The 23,878-nt window shown below is 41.0% G+C and overlaps 1 protein-coding gene and 1 long non-coding RNA gene across 17 annotated transcripts in view; one reads left to right on the top strand and one right to left on the bottom strand.

Moving 5' to 3' along the window:
• The window catches only part of mef2cb (myocyte enhancer factor 2cb), a 59,249-nt gene extending 38,156 nt beyond the window's left edge, over window positions 1–21,093 (top strand). Inside the window, exons 4-11 of one of the 16 annotated variants that reach the window (XM_030142982.1) lie at window positions 6,252–6,395; window positions 9,131–9,320; window positions 10,120–10,167; window positions 14,772–14,944; window positions 15,434–15,457; window positions 16,364–16,487; window positions 16,903–17,038; window positions 17,309–21,093. In XM_030142982.1, coding sequence (XP_029998842.1) covers window positions 6,252–6,395; window positions 9,131–9,320; window positions 10,120–10,167; window positions 14,772–14,944; window positions 15,434–15,457; window positions 16,364–16,487; window positions 16,903–17,038; window positions 17,309–17,654 — 1,185 coding nt within the window. In that variant the 3' untranslated portion in view covers window positions 17,655–21,093. Of the gene's footprint in view, window positions 1–6,251; window positions 6,396–6,577; window positions 6,716–9,130; window positions 9,321–10,119; window positions 10,168–14,771; window positions 14,945–15,433; window positions 15,458–16,363; window positions 16,494–16,902; window positions 17,039–17,308 lie in introns of all 16 variants that reach the window. The other 15 variants (XM_030142993.1, XM_030142992.1, XM_030142980.1 and 12 more) reach the window with 15 other exon arrangements.
• Window positions 4,029–23,344, bottom strand: LOC115425424 (uncharacterized). The gene is made up of 4 exons (XR_003936232.1): window positions 22,113–23,344; window positions 15,381–15,383; window positions 12,233–12,243; window positions 4,029–4,039 (listed from the first exon to the last, which is right to left on the bottom strand). It is a non-coding gene; the product is annotated as an uncharacterized LOC115425424 (long non-coding RNA).
• Between the last annotated feature and the right edge of the window lie 534 nt (window positions 23,345–23,878).

Raw genomic sequence — 23,878 nt, 5'->3', positions numbered from 1 at the left:
AGGGTGCAGACATGAGTGCCCTCTTTATACCACTTTCACTGAGCTGGCATTGTGTCTCATTATGTCTATCTGGGTAATTATACAGTGTAGTGACTAGTCTGAATGACCACTTTGTTCCCAGGACCGGGATGTTGCTGTAGCAAACAGTGTTGGATTCTGACATGTGCTTAGTGTGTGTCTCCTCCATATGGGAAACACTGCACCATCTGGTATTGTGCTGTGTACTGGCTAGCTAAGACTGTCTGTCTGTGAGTGGGCTCTTGTCTGCAGCGGGCTCTTCTTAACAGAGATTTTAGCACATGCACCACAATGCCACAGTTTAGAAAAATGTGGGAGAACCTTGTTGTGCAAAGTACCCTTTCTCCTTTTGCTGCTTTCTGTCTCTCTCACTTACTCTAACACTTTTTTTCCTCCATTTTTTTCCACTAGTTCTCACTCTTTCCCTTTTTTATGTCAATCGAGTAATCCTTAGACAGCTAGTAATTACACAGTTAGGCAGTGTTATTATTGAACACACGGCCGCTTTGCCCAGCAGAGATGGATGGCAGGCGCCAGCCTTTGATTCCTGATTATAGTGCAGCAGGGCACCAGGAGTAAGGGGCATCAAAGCTACAAAATCACTGAAAAGTCACTGATGCGATAGTTTTTCAAATTTTGCTCTAACCGGCACATTGGGATGGCCAGATGATGACTGAAAAAAAAAAAAAAAAATCAGACAGGCAGGATCCGGCTGTGATTTGGGGTCCCATTCTTCAGATTGGTAACCTACAAAATCATCCATCTCCTCCAAATGCTCACACACACGCGCACACACCATGTAGCCATCATCCATGGGCATGCCCCTCGACATAGTCCTGGCATGTTCAAACCACGCTTCATGAAACTGTGGCCTTCTTGCCTTTGGTCTGCCATCTGCTTCCAATAAGCTAAGCCAGCCTGATCCCTCTGATGTTCCCTCCACACTCAAATGCAGAGAGAAAGAGAGAGAGAAAAAGAGACAGAGAGAGTGAGGGGGAGAGACAAAAACGAGAGCAAGTAGCAAGGACCCTGAGTGACAGAAAAAGAAGTAGAAATAAGGAAAATGAGAGCATGTCCCAAACACACTATTACCCTATCTCTAAGGCCACCCTGAGTGTGCTTATTGTGTGACGCTGCTAGGGGGCCTTAATCCAGAGGGGGCCCATCATGACCACCCTCGTCTTGTTATGTGTAACGGGGACTACGCTCCCTCCCAATTCCAAGTGACAGGGCCACATTGCTCCTTACCAATTTACACTAATGAAACTGAGTTTGTCATTTGATAAAAGCAAGGAACCCCCATTGTCTGCTTTCCAAACCTTTTTTTTCTTTCCCTTTGGCAACCGTTTCACCAAAATCTAATAATCTATACTGAAGTGTAGTTTAAAGGCCAATCAAAGAAATGTACATTTTTAAGATAAGCCTGCAGTGCTCACTTTTTGACTTCTGTACAAGTCCCTCAAGAAGCTGTTTATTTCAGTGCCACTTTATTATGTTTTAACAAGATGGAAAATATGATTAACCATAAGTGCTACAATTCTTACTACTTTTTTATTGTGCTAGTCTGTTAGTGACTTGTTTTTCAGTTCTAAAGTGCTAAAATATGCTGCAAAACCATAAACTGCTTCATTTATTGAGGAAAACTCTTTGTGTGCTGTTACTATACTATCTTCTTTCTTCTTGGTTTTGTGTACAATAGAGTGTGTATTCTGAAGACCATACAAAATTGGCAAAGATATAAAAGGACTATTATAAACTTGCTGTTTTTGTTGAGGATTTTTTTTTCACTGATGCTGTCAGCCATTGGGTTGGAGACATTGAGAAACATTCACTGGCCTGGCTGTCGCCAATAGCCATAAACACAATATTGAATGTGTCGTACCCTACAGACACTGCCAAGATAACTAGAGAGGGGAATGGTCAGCAATGAAGCGCTTTCCAAACACAACTCATCAGTTGAGTCTATCAGAAATAACGATGTGCCCGTCAAGCCAGCAATGTTCTGACTCATCTTCTATTGAGAAAGAATAAAATCAGAGGAAGAAGACAGAGACAGAGAGAGGGAGACAGGCTGAGCAGCAGACTGAGACAGAAAGATGGGGCAGAAAAGACGGATAGGGACAGAGAGGTTGAGCCGGGTGGCAGAATGCCGAGCAGACGGATCCTGGTATGGCTGGAGCTCTGGGCAGGCGTCAGCTGTCCCTTGCAGACCCCCTGGGGCCGACCAGAATTCACACCCAAATACCCTCCACTGTTTTTCTGAAAAAGCTCCATGAAGTTATCACCCACTCCCCAAAGCTAAAACTAAAATCTGCACCTCTGAATAAAATCTTGGAGAACTCGAGTCATGGACTAGGCAAGCTGCAGTTCTAATGTTAATACTGATATATTTAACAAATTAAACATGAAAGAGAATGGAGGACTTGCCAGTTTATGTGCATTTTGTAAGATGCATTCATTTATGAGACAAGATGGCGACACTATGTCCTTTTCTATATATTTTTTATACTGGTCCCAGTTCTCTTGTAGCTTGTTCCTGCTTCACTAAGTATCTGATTATCTTAATCTGGCCCAGGTCAGCAGGTTTTTCCTTGCTCACTGTAGTCCTCTAGTCCGTCTTAGCCCAGCCCAGTCTAGGCCAGCCTAGCTGTGGGTGCAGACCTGAAGGATACAGATGAGACGGGCGTCTAAGTATGTAGGACGCTGTGTCTATGCTGTGCCTGCTTCACACAGGCCCTGTGACAAGTCGAGTCATGAGGGAGCATCATGAAGAAGGAGTTTAATTAGGAGCAAGCCTCCAAAGGGACCACAGAGAAAGACACAGAGCCAAGCAAGCACACACAGCTTTTTTGCACTCTCTGTCATACTTTTTTTCTTCTCACTCTATTTTGCTCATTCTTTGTATCACCGCCAGTGACTGTCCATAGTGCAGTCTGCAAGTTTATCTTTACTCCAATGGAACACGTTCTCACTTGATGGTGTGTTCACTTTACATCTTTTTTTTTCACATTGTATTTAGCAGTAGTAGCTAAAGTGTGAGTACAGAGAAACATTGTATTTTTGCTTTATAATAAAGCATTTGATTGTCTGAAAAAATCACAAAGACATGATCATTAATTAAATGGAGAAAATGTCTTTGTAATCTTTATGCCTTTGTTTACAAAAGCAATTGCCATTACAAAGACATTTACTCACACATAAAATCTGAAAAGTGTCATGAAAAGTTGCAAGCATAAAATCGTACACTTCTTCAAGTTGCAAAGAAAATTGAATTATTTTAACATAAGAATAATTCGTGCATTAAATTCTTGGCACAAGTGAGCTACACCAAAGTGTTTTTTGTTTAATCCTCATCCTATTAGCATATTCCCCAAAGACTCTATTTTCATGCCAGCTTCTCATACCCATACTACTGTTTCTTTCAATATTGGAGTAGCTCTTTTTCCAGCAATCATTATTCTCTAATTCGTTGTGAATTTCATGTCTTTGATGTCTCTCATACAGTGATCACGTCACTGAATAACAGACTCAAAGCCTTGTTTGGAGCAGTAGTGGTTGACTTTATGGAGAGGAGCCATGAAATACATAACAAACTCAGGGCAGAGATAAAGCAATAGGCTATTAGAGAAGGGGGAAAATATGATGACGACTAGGGTGGTGGGGCGATGATGTCGACAGTGTCAGAGTGAGAGGGCCTTCTATGGCCATATGAACACTCCTAAGTGTCTGATTGGTCGTTGGGTTGTGTTTCAGCCTTTGGCAACAGGTGTGATGTGTTTAAACAGGTGGGCATAGCTAGAATGTATGGCATAGCACCCTTGCACCGCACCCTCGATGTGCTGAGCCCTGCTGGAAAGCTAAGCCTGTACCACATGCTTTAAAGTCATATAACACTCATACCCTGTGTCCCTGTACCCCATCAACACCCAGCACAACTATTACCCAACCCCCTGCCCCCCATATGGGTGTCACCTTCTCCCCAGCCCTGATTCCCTTCTCCGAGAAATGGCTCACTGCCGCTCTTCCTAGAATGGAAGTGATTCGCTGATGCACTTTGTACTGTTGGTGGTAGGTGGTGAAATCTATGTATTTAAAAAGAAAACTTGTTTTTTTTTTCCTTGCATGCATCCTCATGTGAACAGAGAAAGGCCAGCGGTTCAGCTCTTGTCAGTTCAATATGATGTATCGCCAACACCACAATGAAAGTACACAAAAGGAATAGCAAAAGTTTTACATCTCACGCCTTTGCCAGAAAAGACAGCGTGCTAAACCTCTGCAACCCCTTTGTTCTTTTGACTCATCCACCTCAGATAGAGCAAGAGTCCCTGATTCACTGTAGGAAGTCAGATCTCCTGCATCGCCGTGGTTGATTTGTTTGGTGTGATTTCCTGAAGACTGTCAAAGATGTGAGAGCCGCTTTCAAATTCAGAATTCCAGATTTCCACTCTAGGGGCCAAGTGAGGATTCAGAGAGAGAGGAGGAGAGCCAGCAAATGTTGACACGCTTACAGTAGCTGCCTCGCCACGAGACGCCTCAGGAATCAAACAGTTATCACACACACAAAAGAAGCCCTCTAAGTTCACTAAAACCACACTCAAAACAGGCCTTTGTTGTGCTGACATGAGAGATGACTGGATTGTTATTTGTTTTCTAAGCAGGCAGATCTCTCCCTGTCACTTCAGCTAGTGGTTGTGATGGAGTAGCTAGCACTCGTATCTCTTCTGTGAGTGAGTACTGACAGAGGCAAACAAATGAGAGGAAGAAGTTCACTGAGATTAACTTATCTTAGCATCTATCTTCCTCCTTTTCTCCTGCTCAGTCTCTCTTTTTCTTTCTTCTTGACGCAAACACCCACTCACACACACCCACATATGCACACACAAACACAGACTCATTCCCCTCTTCCCCTCCCACACACACTCACACCAGCAAACACACACACACATACATACACACACACACACACACACATACACATACACACACAATAGAGCATATACACAGACAGAGACTCACACACTTGATCAGCATCAAATACAGGTTGTGCTAAAGTAAATTTAATTACGTCTGTCTGATATGGAGCTTCAGATGAAAGTAAGAGAGCGCAGTGTGAAGCGACGACTGCACAGACAGGAGCAGGCCCGTGATATTCCTCCTGTAGACTAATCTCCCTTTATTAAAGCCAGGAGGAGAGAGAGAGGGGGGAGTGAAAGAGTGGAGGGAGGGTGGAGGGAAAGGGGGGTGCCTTTGATGAGATCTCTAACTGTCAGATACTGTACTTTTTTTTTCCCTCTCCCGCTCTGTCTTTGTCTCTCACTTTACGAGGTAAATGAACACAGCACCAATCGGAACATGCCTACTTGCTCAAGCAAACATACTCTCATGCTATCACACACTGTAATGTGCTCTGAAACTTATCCCTGTTGTTATGGTTGTCAACAATATCTAAAAAAGGACAGCAGCAGCTCTCTCCTCTGTCTCTCTCTCTCTCTCTCTCTCTCTTACTCTTAACTCTGGCTTTGTCTGTGTCTCTCTTCCACTTGAAGGGAGTGGTGAGCAAGTGGAGAGAGATTTTCTGCCTCTCTGCTGTTTTCTGGCCACTCTAATGGGGGCAGGTGGCCATCAGGTGGCCAAAACAGAAACTGCCACACTTAAAAGCGCACATACAGTCATGAACTCAAGCACCTCCCCTTCGTCTTAATTTTATTTCATCCGAGACTTTTTGGTTGTAAATGTTCTTTGCTTTTTATGACTTCCCCTTTTCCTGTGTAATTATGAGGTTTTAAGGTCCCGTGATTTGTTATTTGGTCAAGGTTTTGACCATTTGTTATGTCTTGTTAGTGGATGTAACTGAATAATTTGTGCCATCCTGAGTGTTTAGTTGCATGTTTACTTGTTTAAAAAGGAGCCAATGTATCCTCACATCACCCCATGTTAATGGAGGTTAGAATGGAGCCTGCCAAAACGATTCTTTGGAATGGTTAAAAATCAGAGAGAGCACTTGCTCAGAAACATTTCTTACAGAGAAAGAAAAAAAATTAAATATCTGTAAAATCTGTAAGAAATCTGAACACCAGTTTAATCAAAGTCGTCTTCTGTCAGGATCAATTCTATATAGTACCTCCTCACAGTTTTATCACCATTTGCCCCACCCCACCCCCAAGCTTTTCACCTGGGCCACAGTTTCCCATCCCAAAGCCCTTCAATTGTGTGTGCAACTGCTCTGTTTGCAGACATTGAGAAAGAAGGGCCTAAATGGCTGTGACAGCCCAGACCCCGACGCAGATGACTCGGTCGGCCACAGCCCCGAGTCCGAGGACAAGTACAGGAAAATAAACGAGGACATTGATCTGATGATCAGCAGACAGAGACTGTGTGTAAGTACATTTCGTTAATCCCTGAGCCTTCCTCTCACCTTTCTTTCCTCTCCTTTTCCCCCCTATGCTTTCTGTTGCTTTGTCCTCGTCTCCTTGTTTCTGTCATCTTTTCCTACCATCCATCTCTCCATCCCTTCATCTGTGTCTCCTCCATCCGTCTTTGTGGTTGTGGGACCTGGCAGGCATTGAACAAGAAGGAGAACAAGGGTGGTGAGAGCCCGGAGCTTGAGTCTGCTCTCATCCTCACCCCACGCACTGAGGAGAAATACAAACAGATAAACGAGGAGTTTGATCACATGATTAAAACTCATAAGATTCCTGTAAGTACTGGGTTGACGCTGTGCTGCATCCTCAGCAAGCTAACAACATGCTGACTGGCCATAACTGTTGACCTAACCCAGCTAACCGACATGGTTTGCCACAAGACTAAATACACAAAGTGATAGTGAGAGTGAATGTTAAGCTAAACAGAGATTACATTGTATACTTACAGTGAAAAAAAAATTACAGCTCTTTGATTTTGCTTGATTACAGTTGAGGAACGGTCCTGAAATTTGACTTAACTGCTACCATAACTAGCAAGCTTTTTTTTTTTGTTAACGTAATTGCAGGCTTTCTCTCATGACAAATTTGAACCTTTCTAGGTTCCCACCTTGAACCCGTTACCCATAATGCCTTGCCTGGATCTCAAGGGAGGTGTGGTCTGCCTGTGCTTTTCCTTTTCCTGCACCAAAACACAGTGCTCAGTCACCTGCGACGACAAGGACAGACAATGTGGCAATGAAACAGCAGCACACATACACAAACTTTTAATCATATTGTAATTCACAACAGATATCACTCCTGCTTGCTGAAAAAAAGTTAGCCCAGTGAAGGCAGCAATGAAACAACTTTGCTTAGGGGTCCAGCTGGGGCATAGATATGTCATGAACTTGTCAGCTCCTGGAAATATATCATATAGCGTTCATTTTACAGAGGAACCTAATCTATAACCAGCTCCCAGAAACCACAAAATAAAAACTGCTTCTATGTAAACTGAGCTTTCCCTTCATTCAGAAAGCTCCATATTGGAATGGTTAGTGCTCTTGCCATACAGAGAAAGAGATAATTCCACAGTAGATAATTCAGAAAAGAACAGCACTGTCTGACAAAGCCGTGTGGAGCAAGGGGAGATGTGGTTAAGTGAGGCGAGGGTTGGTGAGGCGGGGTGGGGTGGCTTTGGGATTGGGGCTGGGTGGGGATAACAGCAGGGGTGGTGGTGGGGGACTCTGCACACAACAAGTGGCAGTTCAGTGTGTGGTCAGGGTGGCTGCCAAGCACTGGGCCTCTGGATTGCAGGGGACTGCGGGGAGAGGTGGAGGAGGAAGATGAGTGAAAACAGGAAGGATGGCACCAGTTAAAGGACAGAAGTGTGTGTGGGCGGGCTATACACCCAACGATGCGGTGTGGGTTCAAGTAAATGTGTGCACACACATCTGCAAAAAAAAAAAGCTATCTAAGATGGAAGAAATTACTCAAAATCTTCAAAACCAGAAACACAGATTTTTTCTTACAAAAGAAAGCATTCAAAGCAGCTTTTGGCGAGAACACTCCTGTGTAAGTAATGTTCACAGGCCCAGTATGATATATGGCTGAAGTAACCATCTTGGTACTTTGTAATAACATTTGGCTCGCAAAAAGCATATTAGCAGAGGGTAGAAAATTGAAGAATACTACGCAGTGTTAAAGCACACATCTCACTTCCACATAAGCCAGGCCGACGTTCTTTCTGATGAGCTCCCTCTATTGCTCTGAGACACATGGCAGTAATTTAAGGCCCTATTTTCTACTTCCTAAAGCTAACATGCAGGATCAACCACTTCCAGGGCACTCCCAAGGTTAAGCCCTTCTGCCAAGTGACACAATAAACATGACAAACTAGACGCCTGGGGCCGGCAGGCTGAACCTACTCATGTTACTGATGAGACGGCTGTCTGATCTGAATCTAACACTTAAAAAACACTTTGCATTATCCCCTATGTGACGGAAAATATAAATTGTCCCTGGTTGTATTCAGCTCTCTAGTCGTAATGTTACTTCTGAAAAAAATACAGCAGTCTCTGTCATTGAGGTGAAGACAAGATGAATTATCTTTAGCTCTTGTAGAACAGTGGGATGCCGTTGGCCTTATTCCCAGTAAACCATAGACTTTTTATTTCTTTAATGTAATAAACCCGGAATGTATTTCTGGAAATACAGGCGGTGACCACAGTACAATATTTCCTTAGGTCAACCCTTTGCTTCAACAACATTCAAAATAACATCATGTCAGGGGCAATATATGGGTCAAAGTATTATTAACATCTAAAAGTTGTGCTAGTAATGTCCACATGACACGTAATCCTGGTGCAGTTTTCTAGGTGCTTGCTCTGTACTTCTAGTTTAGTGCTCCTCTTCACTATCCATACTGTTGTATTTATGTTAGTCTGCACGGGTGTTTTATTGTTAGCTGTTCATTTGTCCTTCTGAACTGTGGTGTCTCTTTTTTGACAGCTTCTGGAGGAACACTGTAGAAGCATAACGCATTTTACCATGTGTTCCTTAGGTGTTTCTAAACTGTCACACCTCTTTCTCCCTTTCCTCTGCTTAACGGCCTTGCTTTAATTTGGTCACAGTGATATATCCTCGTTCTTTATTATGTAATCTGATCAAACCCGCCGCCTGTGTCTGTCTTTCTCTTTTCCCGTCTTTTTCAGCAGGCCGTGCCCCCATCCAACTACGACATGCCTGTGTCCATTCCTGTTAGCAACCAGAACAATCTCATATACAGCCATCCCGGTGGTTCCCTAGGAAACCACAACCTGTTGCCACTTGCGCATCATGGCCTACAGAGAAACAGCATGTCCCCTGGAGTTACACACAGACCCCCTAGCGCAGGTAACACAGGTAGGGGCTGACACGCACTCATGCACCCATGTAGACACTGTTATGAGTTTTTTTCAGTTGTCTATCATGCTAACAAACAGCACTTTTTTATGGCATCTACCCACAATATTCCACAAAAGGAAATGAATGAATGAGTCAATCCCCTTTTGTATATTTCCGTTTTTCCTGCTTAGTATTTTGTTCAAAGTTGATGATTTAATGTCGTATTAAAATCCCAGCCCACAGTCTCACTGATTTAGTATGAGGTTCTACAAATGGGTTGTCTGGCCCTATGTATAGGCACAGAGTTGCTGGTGACATAAGAAAATCAGGTCTGTTGGTTTGTTATTGTTGTCCAAAGTCCTTTTTCTGTCCCTCTGGTCTGAAGACTGCTGCCCACACCCTCACCCTGTCATTACAACTGGATGCTAGAAGCGCCAGTACAAACTAAATATGAGTTTTGGCGCTTGCAGCATCCACATAAAACCACACACATTCTGGACCCTCCCATTCTTCCACCTCACATGGCTTAAAAATAATAATGTGTCATTTTTCTTGGATGGCAGCTACATGTATGCACTCACAGCGTCCAGTTGCTTAGAGTGTAAAGGTCTGAGTAGGAAAAAGTATTCCTTTCGGTACTAATACCCGTATGATGTACTGAAACACACACATACACACATAGTGAATTGTGATTAAATTGAGTTAGCTTTTGAAAGGTCAGCAAGGTAAAAGACAGGAGGCATACTGGATGTTATGTGGGTGTCTATCCGCTAATGGTTTTCTCTCCTTTTGCTCTGCTCTCTCTTTCATCTTTCAGGTGGCCTCATGGGTGCTGACCTCACCACTGGCGCAGGCACCAGTGCTGGTAAGAATGGCATCTTCTTCTTTCACTGGGTTGTGTACTAACACACACATGTACACCCACACACATACAGCACATGGCACCCACTCATCAACTTTGGGCCATAAAATGCATGACTAATAGTAACTCAAACCCAAGTAGAGTTTTTATCCATGATGTGTTGATGTTAGTGGTCTTGGGGTTCATCTGGGAATGTTTGCCCAGTGCTCGGGCTGTGACACATTCTGCCTTTGTTTGGCTATAAAATGGCATAAAAACTAGTGGGAAAAGAAATAAAAATGACATTAAACACTGAGGGAGATTGACAGGCTATTAGTGGCATATTTTCTGTTGGTTCCTAAAAGAAAGCAGTCTCTTCATTTATACTTTCATTTTTGATCTTTGTGATTCTGATGCAAACTCAAAATGACCTAAAGCTTCAATCTGGGACAGCTTGTTTTGCCACACACATTCTCCCTATCGTAACTGCTCTCATATGTGTGCAACTAAATTAATTCAATGTTTATAGTGGCTCACCATGCCATAATGATCCTGTGGAGAGTCAAGTAACCCAAGTTTAAAGAACATGTGCAAAGCATCTTAATGTGTTAGCTTCTGTGTGTCAGTGGGTTTGTCCCTGAGGACATGTCAGACACAAGTTTATGTTTAAGAGACTTTCTTATAAAGGGTTAAATTTTACAGCCAGAGCATACAGTGATGAGTGTAAAAAATTAGAATGGGAGGGGTCAGTGGGGCACAGCTGGGCAGCCCTGTCTGGCCCCTAGGGTTTCATCACAGGGTCAATGCCTGGTTTCTCTGTCTGGCCTCTCATCACACACACAAACACATATGCTCGTACAACAGGCCCATTTGTTGTGGCGTGTGTTCTGTCGACGGCGTGCTGCAGAGCATGCATCAAATGTAGCCTTTGTGTCACCATAGAGAAGGAACAGAGGTGCTCTGTGAGAGCTGTGCATCGCTCAGCAGCAGTGAAAAACACGCCATGGAGAGAGAGTCATGTGGAAGCTTAAAGATTCCATTCAAAGCTCTCTTAAGTCTCATCTAGAGGGAGAAAGAACTTGTGGGGGGGAAACCCCAATGATGAATATCCACTGATGGTGGAAGCATGTGTCCAAAGGAGAAACAGTGGGGGAACACAGATGGAAGTGTTCTCTGAACTTGGTCAGCCATTTTAATGATGTTCCTTTGAGTGACTCAGTGTGATGTGGCACCGCAAAGACTGTTTTAATGTTCTCCTCACCGTAAGTTTAGTTAAGAGGCTGTCTAGCCTCCTATATGTCTGCATTTAACATACAAGACACACAAATGAGGCTCTGTGTGTGCTTCAGACATACAGATACACTGAACACTAGTGTGTTCCTCAGATCTTATTGTTTAAATGTGGGTAAAAACTGAAATGACTATCATTACCTGGGGCACTGCTGTAGTGTAGTTTGTAATGACTGCTAGAACTGTGTCCCAGTCCCTGGAAAACTTGGCCGTGTCCGCAATCTGTAAAGTCATAATTTCAATTCTCCTTGTCAGCTATATTCAGGGTTTCTTTTCCTCCTCCACATTAAGAATTATGAAAGTTTTGTCAGCATGTTGGCCTATTCGAAGAGCCTGCTGATGTGGTATTCTGGTAGATTTTTTTCTGATAGATCCCACTTTTTCCATTTGTGACCACACCTGACTACATTCCAGACATTCTTCCTAAGTACTTTTAGATTGTATTAAAACACAGAGTTTATGTTTATATTTTTCATGTATGTAGAAACATGTTGAAATAGTAATTCAAATGAGGTCCCCAGGTAATTCTAGTCTAGTCTAGAGCAAACACGGCATCGAACAGAACGGCTGAGTCATCATGTCCCTCATATGGAAACACTGTGGGAAGTGTGTATGTGTGTGTGCTGTCTCATTTATGTATAGTATGTCTTCCATTTGACAGTGTGGTGGTGAGAGAACGAGGTGAGGAGGGAGAGTGTGTGTAAAAAGGGAAAGAGAGCTGATGAAGGAGCTCTGGACAGAGGCCTCAGCTGGTGGAAACCTCCCACCTCCTTGTGTGTTATTTAGTCGTAGTCTTTACTCTGATCATTACTCTGCTCAAAGTCAAAGTCTTGTCAGAAATTCACAAGATTCTCCTCTCACTTCTCACAGCAATTCACATATAACCTTTAGGACATTTCTGGTCAAAACTAAAAGACGCACAGACAAAAACAAGTCAGATTCAGTCGATCACGCTGTGTGTTTCTAATATCTCACCCCTCACCTCAACTGTACAAGTTGTAAGCGTGAGGGTAACACTTACTTCAGTTGGAGAATTCAGGGCTGAATGCACATTTAGCCAAACCGCAACGGAAGAGTGTGTGAGTATGGGGAATAGAATGGAGTGTGCCTGTTAGACCACAACAGGACATCAGAAATTTGTTCAGTAACAGTAAAAATACATGAGTTTAACCACACCCTTATCTGTGTGTATGTGTCTGTGAGTGTGTAGTGAGAGAGAGAACAAACACTGTACTGGGGGGCCTTGCATGCATCTCGAAATGTGCAAGGGTTATAACCATGGCCCCAGTGAAAACAGATTGCAGTCCTTTGGTGTTGACCTCAGCACCCCCCCATACCTCAGAAATAGCAAATAGTTGTTTATCTCAATTTCAGATCAGATGTTTGTTGTCTCTCTGTGAATTTTATACAGCAGAAAAATAGACTCCTGGCTGGGCAGTGTTTAATTTTGGTACTTCCTCTAAACGGTTGACGCCAGCCTATACCACAGTAGGACCGTGTACACAAGTACAGTCAAGAAAAGTGGATATCTGTCCTCAGCTGATCTGGTGGATCAGTCAATGTATTGAACGTAGCTAAAACTAAAATTACACCTAAAACCAGGGTGATCAAACTACAAAGAGAAAGATTTGAGTCACAGTTCTTGCTTCATTAGCTTAATTAGCTCATGATTTTACTGCTGAAGTGCTTAAGGACTGGCCTATGCCACTCATGATCATAGTCATCTAGGGGATAATTGACTGGACCGCAGCCATCTCCACGGGGTGGCAATACACAGATGTCTGATTAACTGTCACTGAGATGAAGTCCGTGTCATCTTGACCAAAGTGTGCATTAATGTCTCTCTGTAGCTCAGTCTCTTTTTTATTCAACTGTACAGAAACACTGATGTACTTCCTGCTGGGTTATTTACTAAAGTGTGTGTATGTGTGCATGTATGTTTTATGTGTGTGTGAAGTCTCATTCATCTATCTCCACATGCACCCACTCAATCTCACAAAGGGCCAGCTATGAGAATGAGAGAGCGGGAAAACTGAAGAGGCAGCTGCCTCTTTGCTAATATGAGATTGACACTGGAACTAAGAGGGTCCAATACAAAACACACACGTGCATCCATATGCATGGCTCGTGCATACAGTCATAAAGCATGCCTCATAGTCTCAATCATATGCACGTTCATTGTAACATAGAACTGGATATACCAAAACATACAATAATTCAGAAAATGTGTGTTGATAACATCAGTATATATATATATATATATATATATATATGCCCATACATCGCACATGCCAGCAGTTGCATACACTGCTTTTGTTGTTTTATGTCAGGCGGCCTCATTTTCTCTTGCACTAGCGGCCATTTACTCTTCAGATTGTTCAAATTGAGCTTTTGAGACTTTTCATTTCCAAACAACAAAAACCTCGCTCTCAAATTAAACAAAGATCAGCAAGGGAAATTGCCCAGGAAGACATCTGCGACTCATTTTCCCCTGGAGTATATGATTAGGAAATTCATGTCTAACGTATAATTCCTGCCTGTCTTTCAAGTGGGAACGTCCACACAGTGCCCTGTGTTCTACCCCTTGGAAGAAGGAAGAAGTAAGGGGAAAAACGGCCTGCGGGATTGGGTTAGAAACAAAGACTATGCTGCTTGCAAGAATGCTTGACTCTCCGTTAATTAATGATGTTGCTAGGATTTAGCCCCACCATTTTTTGAGGGAAAATGGGTGCTGCACTTGGCCCTCCATACTCAGGGAAATGCAGATTTAGTGGCAACCACAAGGCAGGGTCTTTGTCTGGAAGAACCACAAGTGTTTAGTTCTGATGGCCAAATGATGGGTCCCATCCCTCTGTGGTCTTACTACCCATAATTAGATGTTTGTATACGATTCACTGGCTGTTGCTGGGCATGTGTAGGTTTAACTGACAGTGACAGAGGTGGAAGACAGTGTTCTTTCAGCGGGTGCATTCATTGTATGGCATCCAAACAAATAGTGGTAATAATCCGGTCAAAGACAGTCACTCTGTTTGACTATTTGCTCCACCAATGTACACCTCTTTCTAGAAGCTCCATTAAAAAGTCTGCTCATGCTGGTGAGCTAATGAAATTTCTACCACAGGAAATGGAGATGAGGCAGAAACCCTGAAAAAGCAGTGCAAGGTGAAAATGGATTCCTGTAGTTCTTAATTAGGCTATACAGTCTTGAATGGCAGGATTTCATTAAACTATTGTAACAGGTTTAATAACATGTAGCAATGTCTTTTGTTCAAAGACTAGATATTTAAGTATACTTCAAGTAAGTAATTTTTCTCCACAATGTTTCTTTACTTCCTCAGGAAATGGATATGGTAACCATCGCAACTCACCCGGTCTGCTGGTCTCTCCAGGTGGCATGAACAAAAACATGCAGACCAAGTCTCCCCCACCCATGAACTTGGGCATGAACAACCGCAAACCTGACCTTCGTGTGCTCATCCCCCCTGGCGCCAAGAACAACATGCCCTCTATTGTGAGTAATCTCTTTTCTTTTCATTGCCGTCGTTCCTCTTATGTCCAACCTCTTTCCTACTGTGTAGGTATCTCCATATCCATGTAGTTTGTCAGTTTTTGCTTATATCTGCTACTTGTATCGTATCATATCACATCGTATCATATCACACTTGGGTTGACGAGGTTATGTAACTTTAAGTCCATGACAATTGTGATCCTCTCTCATGTCAGATTTTAAAAGTACACCCCAGGTTACATTTTACATTTGGCCCAAGTCTGATATGTCTTTTCTGCTGTGTCCTTGTTCATATGTAAACGCCTATGACATAGGCTCCAATATTTCCGATTAGATTGTTTTAAAGTGTGATGAGTAGTATTCTTAACTTCCTGTTTTCACATTAGTTAGATTTGTGTTGGCTCAATCCTATAAACCTAGTCACCACATATATTTATACTTACTTCCACTCACTAATTTGCATTTATTGCCCTCCCCTTTTAATGCCGTCAGTCTGAGGATGCTGACCAGCTATTGGTAAGTCAGACTGCAACAAAATTATAGAACTCCAACCAACTCTAAATGGGCCTTAACATCAGAAATCTGAATGTTTTAGTAAAACAGAAACTTGATCAGAAAGTTTTCTGGATAACAATGTCAGAACAATGCCTGGTAGACTTGAAAGCATTGCAGTCACCTCAGTCAAACCACTTAGTTTTCCTTCAATTTCTGACCCCAAATACAGAGAATACAGCTACATAGACGTTTTGAGAAAAGCAGTCCATACTCCAGAATAACTTTCACCTTTATTGTTGCTGACTTTGCTGAACAGTCCAATGTCACCTCATCTAACATCTTGTGAGGACACATAGTGCCATCCAGTGGTGTATCAGAGTAAAAACAGCCTGCCCTCTTTTCTGCCTCAGCCCCTGTGAATCCTCTCTCTTCCTGATATATTTTGTTGGTGCTATAGAGTCTTGCGTTACACGTTTGCAGCTCTCAACTTTTGTTCCTGGGAATTTAGCAATGGAGGACAACAAAATTGTACACTTTCACTCTGCATCAAGCCTCCTTTATTTATTTGCCAAACCCTTCCCTCTGTCACAGTAAAGTGCCTCTCCCTTGCAGTCGCTACCCTACATTGCCATGGAGACCGATGGTGTTACTATAGCGACAGTGGGCCCTCGGAAAGAGTGGTAAATGATAGGGTTGGCAGGGTTCAGCCGTGCCGCATGTCAAGTGATTAATTTCCCCAGAAGTTGGCATCCACATTTATTCTCTCAGCATCTGTTGAGTGAAAGAAATAAATGAGAGGGGGAAAAAAACAACTCAAGTTTCGTGGTTTTGTTGTATTTTTTGTTTGTTTTTGTCTGGAGGTTATTCCACATTCTAAAACCTCTCCTGTCTCTCTTGCTTTCTGTGTTTTACCTCTTTCTGCCACAGAATCAGAGAATAAATAACTCTCAGTCTGCTCAGTCATTGGCCACTCCAGTCGTATCAGTAGCAACTCCCACCCTACCAGGACAGGGCATGGGCGGTTACCCATCTGCCATCTCTACTTCTTATGGTACTGGTAAGTTAACATACTATCTCCCATGTGCCCCTCATTAAGCTCTTATGCATTACTTCCATAAACCTTGAGTATCTCTTTAGACACCTAAATATAATCATGCCACAGTATGTTCTTAGAAATAATTTACAAGACAAGATATACATCGACTTAGACCTAGGTTCAGCTTAAGAAAAAAAAAAAATCACTGATTTTAAGTTGATTCAAGTCCCTTGCAATTTTAAGTGTTATACAACAGTTTAACAGCAGAGGGTGCCATTGTCATATTTTCTGAGGAGCACAGTCAAGTAACATTACAGCAGCATGGATCACAGAAGCATTATTTCTGCAGCTTTATTTGAACAGCTTTTTTTTATTATTATTAAATTAACAACTTTTCTTTTTTATTTCTTTTTTTCTTTTTTTTTTACAGAGTATTCCTTGAATAGTGCAGACCTGTCCTCCTTGTCTGGCTTTAACAGTGGCAGCTCTCTTCACCTTGGCTCAATGAGCGGGTGGCAACAGCAGCATCTTCAGAACATGCAGCATTCAGCTCTTGGCCAGCTAGGGTGAGTGGGTTAGGTGTTGTTTGTGCTATTGTGTGGCTAAATGCATGTTGTTAGAAGTAAATATCACTAAAGATTTTTTTTTTAGATGTCACACTCAGAGTCTTTTATAACTTTCACTGCACAAATATGACACCCTTCTGTTTTCATGTTTACAGTATGTGTGTGTGAATAAGTGTGCTCGCATGCATGTTTTCATGTGACAAACTTTAAAATCACTTTGTCTCTTGCTCTGTAATTCTGTAACCCCTTGCGTTTCCTTTCCTTCTACAGAAATTGCTCTAGCTCTCACTTATGTCAGGGTTCAAATCTCTCCCTGCCCTCTGCTCAAAGCCTGCACATCAAGTCCGAACCTGTTTCTCCTCCTAGAGATCGCACCAGCAGCACACCTGGGGGCTACGGTGGCGGGGTACCACCTCCCCAGAACCCCTCGTCCCGCCAGGACTCGGGACGCTCCCCTGTTGATAGCCTGAGCAGTTGTAGCAGCTCCCACGAAGGCAGCGACCGTGATGAGCACAGGAATGAATTCCACTCACCTCTGGGACTGGCCCGGGCTCTGGACGAGCGCGAGAGCCCCTCCATCAAACGGGTGCGCCTATCAGAGGGATGGGCAACATGATAGCTCTGTCCTACACCTGGCAGTGCCCCGAGTTGCTCTGAGCCCCCAACGCATGGCATTACAGTGCCCCCCAAGTCAGCTCCCTCCTCTTCCTCCTCACACTCAGTATCATGAGTCACTCACCACCCAAACCCAAGGCCTCTCCCCTTTTATCTCTTTAACGCTGAAGGAAAGAAAAGGGACAGCCCTTTTCACAAATCTATTTGTAATTTTTTTTGGTTTTCTGTTTTTTAAACTGTTCTTTTTTTTCTTTATGCTGAGTGTGTGTGCTATACATATTGACATTATATAAAGTTGGGTGTTGTTATGGGGGTTTGGGAGGGTGGGTGTTGGTTGGGATGGGGTCAGGGGTATTTTTGTTGGGGAACTATGCATAAATTGTATTGTGTGTGGATAAAAAGAATCACATATGCATATATCTTTACACGTGTGTGTATGTGTACATATATGCATATCAACAAATAAACAAAAAAATAGTCAGGTACTCTGTTTCATAAAACGTACTTACATTTGCCTCAGCGATGTATCAGTTACTAGAGACAAAAAAAAAGAAAAAACAAAACAAAATAAGCAAAAAAAAAAGAAAAGAAAAAGAAAAAAAAACATTAACATGAGAGTGAGTGTGTCCAGTGGGAAACACCTTAGCACTTGAGTTGGACAGACAAAACTTGTGTACAGTGTCAGTTTCATTGCTATATACCTTCTCTGCAGTTCTCCCTTGCAAAAATGTGTGTTAACATTAGATGATGTCATGTTGCAGGTTCAACGTATTTATGTAAATAAAGGGTCAAGGGGGAAAGGGCAGGGGTCAAACGTTGCCAGACATTACAAGATTTATTTACTCACTCAATGAAAAGCTATTATGCAACATTTGAAGGATTGTACAGGTAAACAGGCAGACCCGATGCTAGACGAGTGGAACCTTGGATAATTTTAATGCTCCCCTTAAAGAACAGAGCTGAGCGAGGACCACCCTTTGATCTAAGAGCTACGTTAGTGTAATCAAAAGAAGAAAACAACCTCTGGATCTAGTATTAATTATTCAGTATTGATAGACAAAAAAGGAAAAATGAAAAAACAATTGTACGATACACTTGCTTATATTTTCATATGAAAGGAATACAATGCAAAGCATTTTTGTGGCTTTTTGTAGTTTCTATAAGCCAGAATGTGTTTTTGATAGCTTTGCTAATAAGAGATGGTTAGTTCACCCATGGGGGAAATGTCAGGGCTTCAGTGTCCTAAGCCATGAAAAACAGACTGAGATCCAATGCTTTGCTGAACTGTTTTATCTTTGTAGAGGTTTGTTTTTAAACGTGTATTTCTAATTATATATAATAATGGTAATATTAAGAATCTTTAAAAAAAAAAAATCTGTGAAATTAACATGCTTGTGTATAGCTTTCTAATATATAAATATATATAATAACAATTTTTGTTGGTTTCTTAGTGGAGTTTCTATGTGCAGTTGCACATGTTGTCTGATTTGTTTAATTTGAGCCCTGAACAGTGCTATTCAGGGGTGTAGTCTAACCTTAAAAACCAGCTGGAAAGCATTGCCAGGGTTTGTGTTACACAGGAAAGGCAGGCCTGAATGCTGACAAACAACCTGTTAGTGGGAAATGTCATGAGACTGGAGCTGGGGATGACACAGAACTAAACGTTGACACATGATGAACATAACTGTCATTCTGATGAGGACATATGACTGACCCACAATCTATCTGTAGATGCATTTTAATGCATAATATTTTATCATTAACCTCACTTATCTTATTTGATTCGATTATCTCATTTTTGACATTATAGTTTCTCTGATCTGCCTCAGATTGTTACTGCAGTATTCCAAATATTGCACAAGTCCAGATCCATTTTAATCAATATTTATTTGAGCCATATTAATCTAACATCCTTTTGTAAATGCATTGTGATGAATTATCCATGATAATTTCCAAATCGGATTTGATTCTGTGTCGTCCTGTGACTCCTCATGTTACATTCTTGAAAACAGGGTTCCACATCATTTACCACGTTACTGACAGTTCAGCGTCAGATACACGAGGAAAAACTGATCATGCTGGTATGGGAGAAGCACAATTGTTTATTTTAGATAAATATCTGTTTTGATTTTCAAGTTTTTTAAACAATGAAACTAGCCACATATCTCTCTGCCTCCCACTCCCTTATCTGCTGTCACTTAAGTGTTATATTTCTATGTGCATATTTCATGCAGGTTCACTATGTTGTTACTGTATACAGTCTGTGTAGTCAAACAGGGGCAGAGCCTCTATAACGGTGTACTTCTCTTTTTTTTTTTTTAAATTCAATACAAAAAGGTTGAGAAAAAAAATAAACATAATGTTTCAGGCAGCATAAGTGTGGAGAAACCAAAGCCAGTGGCATTTCTGTGTTGTAAACTCAACTTTTATTTTCACATTCATTTATGGTTTTGCAAGCATTGAAAACAAGACAATAAAAGAATTTGCTCAAATGTACAATCGGCTTCACATTTCAATTTCAGTCAAATGTAGCTTTAGATATAAGGCTACGATGTCAGTATCACCCACAAAAATGTACCTGTTACATTGCTCCTGTGTCTCCCTGCGCATTGCATTAGAAACAAAAGTATTTTGTATTTACAATTTGTTATTTAGACTCAATCCAGTCACCACAGCCTGTTGTCCGCTTGTTCTAAACACATTACACACTCATGCTACTTGAGCACCAGTTTTAATACTGCCAACATGTCCAAATGGTTAATGAGAGTGCTGTAATAACAATAATTGTAACCAAAGACATGGAGCAATCTCGGTTTATAGCTTCTTCTTTTTTTCGTCTTTTTTGTGTTTTTTCACTTTATCTTCATCTGTTGATCAGTTGTTTTTTTTTTCATTATTATGATAGACTAAATCTTGGTACCTCAAATTGACCCAAGCAGTACCTCAGCTGATGTTTTGATAAGTCACTCGCAGTGCAAAGGGGAGACCATACACTTGTACAGCCATGTGTAATAACATGCCATTGCTTAAGGTCCCACTTTGACAAGGGATTCTTTGTTGCTCCACCGTGTTTGTGGTTTATTTAAGCTGTATTCAAAAGCTGAAAAGGATTTTAAAAAAGAGTAATATGTTAAAATGCTTAAAAAGTCAGTCTGTAGTATCAAATGTAGCTTGTATAAACCTTAAAATGGGGGAGGTTTGGAACTAATGTTTTGTAGAACGCAAGAGCGGCTTTCAGCGGCATAAGCTGGCCTTTGTCGCCACTTGAGACTAAGATGGTATTAAATTAAATCCACATCTCTGTAACTCAAGGGACTTGATTCAGCTGTATGTAGTGAAAACGTATGGGGGTGAAATAAAAGTCTCCTCTGCTGGAGGGAATGGCTATTTGTATTTTGCAGAGATTTCAGTAAAGTTACTGGCTTTCTTAGTTATCCTGATGTGACTTGGTGTGATTTCATTGTGTTTGACTGGTTTCTGCATGCATCCTAAAACTCCTCAAAAAAAAACCCAACACCTTATCGTGGGGAAAAACTTCCATGAGAGAAAACAAATGCAATTCAATGTAAATTCTATGACATTAAAACAATTGCAATTTCATCATTTTCACATTTGCCTTTAACTTAACCTATATAACATTTTAACAGTCATTTTCTATTTACAGAAAGAAAAACATTTACCAATTTATCACACGTTTTGTATTTATGAATATTATAACAGCACCATCCCTTCATAATGTTATATACAAAGCACATAGATATTAAATGAACAGTGAAAAAAAGTATTCACACAAATCAGAAAGATATGAAGAAAATATAATCAAAAACACACTCCAGGTTTCATCCACGCATTCCTTAATAAGAGGGAGAAGAAAAAGTGATGGTCATTCAGTAAAAATCCACAATTTTCTTCTCCTTTGTCTTCTTTCCTTTTAACAAGCATGTAGTCACGTCTGATGCAAGGACATTACAATAGAGCTTTGTTACAACTACAATAAGGATAATAAATCGTGACAGCCGCTGATGCATTTTTTTCCCTGACTTCTGAAAATATGATCATCAGAACACAGTTACATATTTGTGAGGTGACGACGGCGTGATTACACTGAGGGGGGGAAAAATGACATAATTATAAAATATCACACACATTTTATACCAAAATGACGCGTCTCTCTCTCTCTCTCTCTCTCTCTCTCTCTCTGTCTCTCTCTCTCTCTCTCTGAAGGCCTTTGCGTCCACCCTGCTGGATTCCCATTCTTTTCCACTTAATGCACTTGTGAATAAAAACATTTTCTTTTGCCTAAAAATTGATCAAATGTTTCTTTTGAAGTCGTCCATTTTTGGTTGGAGCAAAATAAACAAAGAAGTAAAAAAAATATGAGCGTATTAGAAACTTCAAGTGCGTCATTGAAATTCGATGGTAAACATTCAGAAGATGTTCCTCAAAGTATCACTGGCACTTATTTTTTGTATAATAACCTTTTAAGCTTTTGACATAGATTTTCTGTTATACTACTGCGATATTTAATACAGTTTAATGGTCAAAACCTTTTTATTTATATATTTTTAAATGGCTTTTTTTTTTTTTAAGCAGGCTTCCAGGATGACATAAAAAAGCAAAACGGACTTGATTTGTTAAATAATTATTTTTAAAGATTGCAAAACTTTTCCGTTGTTTTTCCTCTTCCATTTTTGTTTTGTTTTGTTTTGTTTTGTTTTGTTACTGAAAGTGCGCCATAAAATGAAGCAAAAAGCGAACTCACCTTTTCCGTTGTTTTATCCCTCTGTCCTTCCCTCCTCCATTTTTTTTTTTTTTTTTTTTCCTTTTAGAAGACATAGTATATGTAGGCCTACAAAAACATCCTCCTGTGTGTCTGCGGGTGGCACCGTCAACCGTTAATAATATATTTAAATGTAAATAATTGTCATTATCTTATTAAATAACCAGTTTTATTATTTTCTATAAACTTACTAAGGCACAGATAAATAAAATCCATCCGCGACTAATTGAATGTATTGTAAAAAAATAACGTTCTCCTATAACATTGATGCAAAAACATTGTTTTCTTCGATAAGAAAAATTCACAGAATAAAACAGAAGGAAATAATATAGAGCAAATGCATTTAAAGGCTGGTAAATGCATCCAAATGTGATATTAATATGATCATAAATGGTGCTTTTGGTGCTGACGGTTGCATAAATGACCCTACTGTAACAGCCCACCCCCCTGTTTTAATTTTGCTGCAGTGTTCACACATGGTCATTATGGAGCTGAGCTGCTAAACGCACGAATTTATTGTCATGCAATTTCTGACTTTTTATCATTTTGTCTTTGCTTTGTTTATAGGTCGCAGTGATAACCCCCCCCCCCCCCCCCCCAAGTTCTAATTATAATTAGGATGCATCCATGTGCAGTGTCTCCTTTATAATATGAACTCTACATGCATTTTAATGGATGTTAAGGGTTAATTACAGGAGCGTTTGGTAAAAATACAAACGCTGATAAAGTCACTGTAGGCACATTAGAATGTTGTCTGTGAAAAATGAAAAAAGAAGAAAAATAGAAAAATAAATGTGCATCTTTCTCACAAGGTCAAACTGGTGCGTATCTTGTCCCATATTTGACGAACAAACCAGATTTTTAGGGTTTGATCCATCTGTTGTTAAAAGCCACATAACAAGGCGTAAAAAAAAAAAAAAAAAAAAACCGAGTTGAACAACCACAAAAATGGACGAGCAACAAATCTGTAGAAGAAAAAGTCAGGAAAAATTGACTAAAGGCAAACCATTAACGAAACAAAAGTAGACTGTGAAATAAAAGTGTCCCATAAGTGTTTAGATTCCAACTCAGTAAAGGCCGTGAACGTAGCATTTTAACATCCACATGAAGCTCCAGAGTCATATAACAGCCTGAAAGTCTCTCCTGCTACAAGACTTTATTTTACAGTTATTATGCATGTAAAGTTTTACATTTAAGAGCGTGGATGAGTGGAGGTGAACAGGTTGGGAAGCACCAGTAGGACGAAGATGACTGGCAGCGGACGGTGGCCTCGTTTTCATCCTGGACATTCTCACCAACCACCAGTAGATGTCAGCATTTCGCTGTTTAGTGGAGACGCACCGACCTTACATTCACGTCCACTTTCGTCCTCAGATTCCTCAGCTATTCAAACAGTACGCAAGGGTTGACAGGACCTCAATAAAGCTGAATATTCCTGCTTTTTC

This window comes from Sphaeramia orbicularis, chromosome 9 (genome assembly GCF_902148855.1).
Source record: "Sphaeramia orbicularis chromosome 9, fSphaOr1.1, whole genome shotgun sequence".
NCBI lineage: Eukaryota > Metazoa > Chordata > Actinopteri > Kurtiformes > Apogonidae > Sphaeramia > Sphaeramia orbicularis.
This window is presented reverse-complemented; position numbering and strand designations above follow the sequence as displayed.